Source organism: Trichosurus vulpecula, chromosome 3 (genome assembly GCF_011100635.1).
Source record: "Trichosurus vulpecula isolate mTriVul1 chromosome 3, mTriVul1.pri, whole genome shotgun sequence".
Classification (NCBI taxonomy): domain Eukaryota; kingdom Metazoa; phylum Chordata; class Mammalia; order Diprotodontia; family Phalangeridae; genus Trichosurus; species Trichosurus vulpecula.
In genome coordinates this window covers 1,438,309-1,446,720 of record NC_050575.1, presented here as the reverse complement: position 1 = coordinate 1,446,720, position 8,412 = coordinate 1,438,309, and the positions used below count along the sequence as shown (strand labels likewise).

At 46.3% G+C, this 8,412-nt stretch overlaps 1 protein-coding gene across 1 annotated transcript in view; it reads left to right on the top strand.

The window, feature by feature from the left end:
- Positions 1–2,004: 2,004 nt before the first annotated feature.
- LOC118841361 (serine/arginine repetitive matrix protein 1-like) overlaps positions 2,005–8,412 on the top strand; it is a 45,535-nt gene continuing 39,127 nt past the window's right edge. The window contains exons 1-3 of the mRNA XM_036748736.1: positions 2,005–2,077; positions 2,145–2,320; positions 2,608–3,412. Coding sequence (XP_036604631.1) covers positions 2,005–2,077; positions 2,145–2,320; positions 2,608–3,412 — 1,054 coding nt within the window. The remainder of the gene's footprint in view (positions 2,078–2,144; positions 2,321–2,607; positions 3,413–8,412) is intronic.

The window sequence follows — 8,412 nt, the reverse complement described above, 5'->3', positions numbered from 1 at the left end:
TTACATTGCTGAGAAGGATCTACGGAGATTCCTTTGTTAAACCATCATTTTCATTATTTTCTATGGGAAAAGTTGCTGCCAGAATTTGAGCTTCTCTAAGTCCAGCATTCTAAGTAAATAAAAGATTGACCTTGTAAGCAGTGTCATTTGAAACAAGTACAACTCAAAACTGTTTATTTTGTCATTCTTTTATGTTCTGAGGCTTCATTAAAAAAATAATAGTGAAGGTTGTGTCTCCAAGTGGCTTTATGACCTTGGCCAAATCACTTCTTGGTAGAACTTGGTTATTTCATCTGTAAAATGAGTGGGCTAGAGTAAGTAACCTTCAAGGTCCTTTCCAGTTTTATAGTTTTGTTATGAATGATCATAGTTTGAAAGTTCTAACTCCAAACCACTTTATTTTTGTAGTTATCAGCACTGTATTTTGACAGAGCCTGGATGTAAGTTACTATATATTGTTTGCCTGATCCCCCTTATGAACCTTTTGTGAGTTGTACTTTTCAAAATAAGCCTCATCCATTTACTTACAAAGATTTCTGTAGTCTCTGGTTGGTTTTCAGTTGCCAGTGATGGTGAAAGTACCTTTGTCAGGAGAATATCTTTTGTGAGGACAAAAGTATGGATGTTTCACCAGCTGGGCTCTAGAAACATCTTAGACTATAAATGTCCAACATAATTTTTTTGGGGGGGTTGTAATAAAATAGATAGTCCTGTAAATTTTTTTAAGCCAGGCAGACACTGGGACAATCTGATGCACTGGAACTCAGAAATGATTAGGATTCATATATAATCATTAGGAAAAATAATCCCCAGCAGTAATAATAGCTCACATTTATATGCTCAAAGATTTGTAAAGGGCTTTAGGAATCTCTTTTTCATTTGATCCCATCGAACCTGGGATGTGGGTGATATTTCCATTTTACAGATGAGGAAATAGGCTCAGTGAAATTAGGCCTTTCTACAGGAAGTATTCAGAGACTACCAACCTCACAGGGTTGTTTGAGTCTTATCATTAGAATGGAAATCTCTGTTCCCTAAACACCCACATAAAGAGTCGCCTGGACAAGAGTTTTCTTGGGTCAGGCTAAAACCAATCTAATTCTATCCTATTTATCCACTCCAATCAGGATGATTTCCTCAGTAACCCCACAGATCCTACTCATCCCGATTGCTTTTTGTCATGCTCTTTTCCCAATCCTCCCCCTTGAACAAATCCTCCCCAACCTTTTTCAAAGCCAATTTAAGGCCCTTTGCCTCTATGAAACCCTATTCCAAAACTCCAGCCTCCAAGTGGTTTTACACTTACATTCTATGCCACACCACTCAGCGCATAACACACTGTCATTTATTGTCTTTTAATTGTATCCCCAATGGACTGTAAATTTATATTGGCAGAGGTGGGTGCTAGCTCCAACGGGCTGCGGTAGGGATCTGGAAGAGGGGGGAGGGAGGAATGATCAATTGTTAAATTTTCAGCGTGAGCATTTATACCGCGAAAATCCGCAAATACTACAAATCAGGACTTGACTTACTGTTTTGTTGATTGTCTAGACTTAATAAAGTGATAGAGAAAATGTTAAAGATGAAGACTACACTTAAAAGTAGGTTGTGGGCACATTCCACACGCTTCCCCCCCAAGCTGGTTGTTAAACATTTACCACTACACTGATGTCATACTTTGGTTCTCTCCATCCTGTACCAGTGCTGTGAACACCACAGGTGCTAATGAACGCTGTTTCTTGAAGACTGACTTAACACCAAAAACTATTATTACAGATTTATCCTCGTTACCTCTTCTCAAAATACACAAACACACGCATCCACCTCCTTTTCCTGGCCCTAAAGGGAAAGAGACCATGGGAATCTGAGACCCAAAGGTGGCGATTATTATCGGAGATAACAGGGGGCATCTTTTGTGCTAAGATCCCTGGGGATCTCTGTAAGAATGGTTTGCTTCCATAGAGCATTTTGTAAAGAGGGCTGGGAGCCAGTCCTTCCCTGACAATGTGTCGGTGGCTGCTGGGCTTCGCCCTGTGTACAGAAGAGCAAAGCACCTTCGACGCCTCTCCGCGGACCAGTCCGGGGGTCTTTTACAACGCGTCCTAACAGTTTCAGGAATAACGCACCCAGCCCCGGTTTTCCAGTCCGGCAGCAGCAGCCTATGGAGACTGGGGAAAAGAACAAGGCCTATTTGTCAATAACAACTCCTACGGGGGAAATAGCTCTGAGCCCCCAAGTCAGGCTCCTCCTGGGTATCTCGGTCCCTTTCGTCGGGGAGGTGGGAGTTTTCCGAGGCACTCACACTCTTGGCAAGGCCAGTGTTCGGTCCCGGCCTTGCTCCCGAGCCAGGCCAACAACACTCAGTTGCTCTGGGCCTCAGACTCCTCTGTGAAATGGGTTTGATGACAGCCGAGGGCCGACCTCGATGTATCGGAAAGTCATTTGAAAAGTGGAGGGCGAAGGTCAAAAGTAAAGTCATTACGCTTCCGACTGCCCCCACGGGCCAGCCCCCACATGGCCTCCGCCAGAGGCGACCCCGGCTCCCCGAGGCCGACCCCTTCCAACTCTCGCGGCTCTCCGCCGGGCATCGCGAGATTCCACTCCTAGGCGCCCCCCCCCCCCCACCCGCGTCATCTTCTCCGGCGGCCGCGGTGGCGGCGGCGTCGGCGGCAGCATCGGCGACATCACACCCTCCGACGGTATCCTTCCGCCGAGCCTTCCAGCTCCACTTCCTCCTCAGCCTGTTCTCCGTCCGTTTCCTCCGGTGTAGCACCGCCGGTACCATTCCGTCAGCCCCGCCGGGCTGCTCGTCGAGAAGGGCCCCAGGCCCGGAGGGAGCGGCGCGGACTACTCTCTCCCTCCTTGGCGGAGGGATCTGCGGAGGCGGCGTCGGCGCAGCAGCAGCGGCGGCGGCGGCAGCGGAGGCGGTGGCGGCAGTGGCGGCGGCGGCGGCGCCGGTGGCGGAGGAGGAGGCAGCAGCAGCAGCAGCAGCGCATAAAGGGGCCGCCGCCGGGTGATGCGGTCCTTGCTGCGGTAGCGCCCGAGAGCCGAGTCCCGGGATCCTCCGGAGGGGCCCACCCCGCCCCCTCCCCTCCCCCCCACCCCTCGTTCCTCCCCCTCCCTGCCGCTGCGGCCTCCCAGCCCGGGCACCGCACTTCCCTCCGTCCCTCCTCCTCCCCAGTCCCCTTCCCTGGCCCCCTGCCCCGTCGCCGCTGCCTGCCGCCGCCGGCCCCTCTCCCCGCCTTCCCCAGCACTCCCTTTCCTCCTCTCCTCCCTACGGCCAGGAATCGCCGCGGCCTAGCTCCCTCCGCCTTCCCCTCCTCCCCTCCCCGTCCCTCTCCCCCATCCCCGTCCTCGCCCCGGGGTCCGCCGCCGCCCGTCTCACACAATGGCTCTGAAGAGAATCCACAAGGTAAGGGCCGGGCCCCGAGGCAGGAGGGGCCTAGTCGGGCCCAGCAGGCCCGGACCCGCGGGTGCTGCTGCTGCCGCTGCCCTTTGCTTCCTCGCCGGGATCCCCTGCCGCCCACCCACCCCGACCTCTTCCCGGGCTGGTCGGGTTGGCAGGGCGGGGGCTTGGGGGGGGGAGGAGGGGGAGGAGGAGGAGGAGGAGGAGGAGGGCCCTGCCAAAGGTTTCTTTTTTTCCTCCCCCACTCCCCGTGATGGCGCCCGGAGAGGCCCGGGGTTCCCTGCCTGCCGCTAGGCCGGAGTCTGGCTCCTCTCAGCAAGCATTTCGGGGAAGCCCACCTCCCCCTCGCCGCTCCCCAGCTCGGTCTCTAAATCTCCAGGGTCCCACTCTCTTGGGTCATCCGACCCCACCCCACCCCCACCCCCACAGCTGCGCCTCGGGGCTATTGTCCCGTCGGAGGTGGAGAGGAAGTGTGGGGTCGGGAAGTGGCCTCCTCATTTCCCGTCTCCCGCCTCCTCCGGTCCCCCATGAGGTGGGCCAGACCTTCCCGTCTGAAGCCAGATCTAGGCCCGGTAGTGAGCGGCTTCCCCACCCTGCTGGAGGACTACAAATCCGGTGGAAGGTCGGGGCACATCCGCTTACCCAGATTGTCGAGCAACTGTTACTGCGGGAAGTTAAGGAGGAAATACTGCGCTTCGTCCGAGCGGGAGCGCGGCCTCCATCTCGGGGGGACTCCTGCGCGGAGAGGAGCTTTAGAAGCTCCCGACAGCCGAAGTCAGTGAAGGAGTTTGGTTCTGCTCAGTCGCGGTCACTGCCCGGCCTCTTTCCTTTTTGTGGCTGGGTCAGCTTTCCGTTAGGTACTTCGTTTGGGAGGTAAACTTTGGCGACGGTTTGACGTTTACCAAAAGCGAAGCATCGAGCCGCGCGTTTGTTGCTGCCGCTCTCCTGTGGCTTCTCTACCGTTTGGCGTGGATCATTTTCTTAGAAATAATAAGGCACCTACAGTAACTTTGATTTTGTGCATCCCCTGCGTGCTTAGTACTTTGGCAGTGCAAGGCCTAGTGAAACACACGTGATGTTTCAGATGTACACTGCTTTGAGGTGTGTGTGCTTAAACCCAACTTCATATAGCAGTGGACACCAGCCTGATTCTTGATCCAAGAACTTTCTGTAATTTGGGATTGCATCTAGTTTTTCTTCTTAAGTAGATTGTCTTCTGATCTTCCTGGTTTCTAATCAGTTAAAGTCAGTCTCTGGTCAAATGAGGAAACAAACTAGTTTAGGATAAGTAAAGATCCCTTAAGTAACTTCAACTTTTCATTGTCTAAACCAATAAATATTAGGCCATTCAACTTGATTCTTTTTTTATTTCCGCTGCAGTATGGTTTCTAATTCTTTAAAAAAAAAACAAACTTCAGAATCTGAATTGAAAGGTAATTTTGCTTACCTAACTTGAAACAAGAATCCTTTCTTTAACACCAGAAGTATTTTTGGATTTAAAGCTTTTTAAACTTAGTTCTCAAACTGGAAAGAGCCTCAGATCGTCTGGTCAACTCCTTCATTTTCCAGATAAAGAAACTGAGGCCATAGAAGTTAAGCAATTTGCCTAAAGTCAAGTGAGCAAATAAATAGCTTGAACCCTGGCCCTTTACCTTCATACTTGTTATATTAAACTTTTATGTGGCTTCTTTAGTCCTCACCCCAATAATTAGTTTTGAGTTTCTTCAACTTAAATATACCTGAAAGCTGGCATTAGGTAGGCATCTGATTATGTCTGAGAGCATGTTGTAGACATGCTAATATGCTGTGCCTCAGTATTCTTTAATGAAGTTGTGTGGTCCTTGGTTCAGTAGTGTATCAGTTATTTGACGTTGTCAAAGGAACTTTCATGACATATACTCGTAAGTGGCAACACTTCATTTGAATCATTTTGATGAAATTAATCTTAAAAACATCCTTCTTTGTCCTAACAGCTGTCTTTTCTTGATGATTCAGGAACCTTTTTATTGCACTGTGTTGTGTATATATAATGGTACCCTCAGGAGTTATTGAGAAACCCTTTACAAAGTTCCAGATTATTGTATTTGTAGTGGTTTTAAGTCTCCTTAGTTCATACACTTGGTGCCTACTAAATGTACTAGGTACCCTGTCCTTTTTGATTCTTCTGTGACTTCCTGTTGCTTGCTGTCATTGTTCCTTCTCTGACATTACCGCTCTGGCCTTCTCATTTGCTGTTTCAAAGCTTCAGAGGCCTGAGAAACCAGATGACACATCTTGGAATAGTATCAGTGAATAGGCCCAGAATGAAGTGCATGAGCCCTGTTGGTACCTGAACTTTGTGACTTCTTTCTGGGCTGCCTGTAGACTGTTTGAAGGTATGCTGGGTAATTGGAAGTCACATAAGCAACAGACGTGTATTTAAGCACCTACAATGGGCCAGATACTGTGTAGGGGATAGCAATACAGAGAATGAAACAAGTTCCTGCTCTCAAAGTGATGAGCGAACTCTTATTAAACATTATCTTTTTGAAAATTCAGTAATGTTAACTATATTTTTTTACCTTGTCTTGTGAAGAGGAGAAAAGTGACCCCACCAAACTAGGAAGGACTGCCCTAGTGAGGCCCAAGAAAGCCTAAAGTAAATCACCAAACGAGATTTTAAAAATATTTTTGTACCTACAGCAGTTAAAGCTGTACTAATCAGTATGGAGTAGAATGCTTTTTAAAAATCAAGTAGAGAGACAGTTTAACAAACTAAGATTATGACTGAGAATCATTTCTAGTTTTATAGTAATTAGGAACTCTGTAGTACAATGAAAAGAACACTGACTTTAGACACAGAAAGCTTGGGTTCCAGACCTCTACACCTTGAGTGAGTCAGTCTCTGGGCTTCCATTTCCTCATCTATAAAACTTGGGGGGGGGGCGGGAATAGAGTTGAACTAGACAAGTTTCTAAGGTTCCTTTCAGCCCTTAAGCCATCTGTGAGTGGCATTTGGCTGTTAAAGCAGTAGGGAACTTTGAAGAGATCGTGCCTCAGAAAAGATAATATAGTAAGAAGAATAGATGTAGTAGTATTGTGGATAATCTGTTCTTTTCTGAATTGGGGATGAAAATAAAACCAGTGGATTTGGGGAGTTTTAAATATTTGAACCATAATGTTTAACCTTTTAAAACTTGATGTTAAAATAGTTTGGCCATTAGGCAAGATTCAAATTGTTTAATTGTTGTAGCTTTAATGTCCTTGCTATGGTTTGCTAAAGTTGAGCTAGAAACACTGATCTGATACAAGGTAAAAGTTTGTGTTCTTCTCACTCTTACCATTATCCCTTTTTCGCATTATGAGTGTGCACTCTAACAGCTTCACAAAGGGTTTATGAGTTGGAGGCTGCAATGACCTGGCCTGGTTCTCGCAAAGGATATGGAAAAGTTGTGACTTAGATACATCAATGAACCCGTATCTTTATTTATCACTTTGGGTAATCTGAATCTCTGCCTGTGTGCTTCAAAGGCCATACACTGAAAAGTCTTTTCTGACTCAATATTTTGTAGATAAAATTGCATTGCTTGGAGCAGACCGCCTGCTCTTGTCCTTCACACATCTGTACATACTTGGTATATACAAGTCGTTGTTGGTAATATATTTTAGTCTGCTTAACCCCCACCCCCCACCATTAGGCAGCTGGTGGCAAAGTGGATAGAGATGGACCTTGGAGACCTGAGTTCAAATTCAGCCCTAAACACTCACTAACTGTGTGACGTTGGACAAGTCACTTAACCTCTGTTTGCCTCAGTTTCAAATATAACATGTGGATAATAATAGAGTTGTCATGAAGATCAAATGAGATAGTGTTTGTAAAAAGTGCTTGGCCCAGTGCCTGGCACGTAGTAGGCACTATATAGATGCTTCTTCCCTTCCGCCATCTGTCATGTCCTGCAGTTGGTGATTCTTGTGAGATCCTGGTGCTTCATGTGTGTTTTGCAGTCATCACATCACCAGAAGAATATTGGTGTTAAAGATTACCTTTTTTAAAAGATGTGTAAGAAATATACTGTTAAAAATTAGTTAATGGTGCTATGCAGAGCTGTTAGTGCTTAATAGATATGCTTGGTGGAAGAATAGTGTTATCTCCTGGAAGTCCTGTCATAATTTTTCACATTACAAAAGATCAAATAGGATCTTTATGTAAGGATTCAGTGAATAATTATTTTTTAAAATAGCAGTTTCCTAATACATTTATGATATGTGATGTGACTTATGTTTCCCCCCCAACTCAGCTATTATTTAAATCCACATTCACCCAATATTTTATTTGGAGTGCCTCATTCTCTGTAAATGCCATTGACTGGGGTGAGGGGTGGGAATTTCTTGACAACTAGTCGCAAACTAGCTTGTATTGGTAATGGACAGTTCCGAAGAAGAAATGCTTCTAATATTTTGGGTCAGGTGTTTAAATTATATCTTCACTGTGGTGTGTGGGTTGTTTCCAAGATAACATACCCCATTGAGCTCTGTTGTTGTCCAGGAAGCCATGGTCTCTGCACTGGGGGAGCAGGAAGGAATCTCTTGGCATTGCAGCAGGAGGGATGTGATCCTAAGCTGAACAACTTGAGTTTGGGATAGACTTTTCTCTATAAAAAATAGGTAGTTAGGTTCCCAGATGAACTTGTAAAAGCCCATTTAACATATAAATGTCTCAATACTTTTTGTACATCAGCCTTTTTGTTTGTGACTGGCCCAGAAAAGTCAGTTCTTGTAGTTTTTTAATAGATAATGGTGACTAACGATTAATAGCAGTCTGTTTGTTCCTGCATAACTGGTTATCACAGATTATTACCCAATGTTGTGACAGTAGCTTTAATTGAACCATGACGTGGTGGAATCTTAAAAATTTGAGATCTCAACATTTATGTACTTTTTTCTAGAGTGGCTGGATTGAAATAAGTATTAAACTTGAATGGGATTTTAAAAATACTTAATGCAGAAGGGAACTGTGTCCCTTTTTA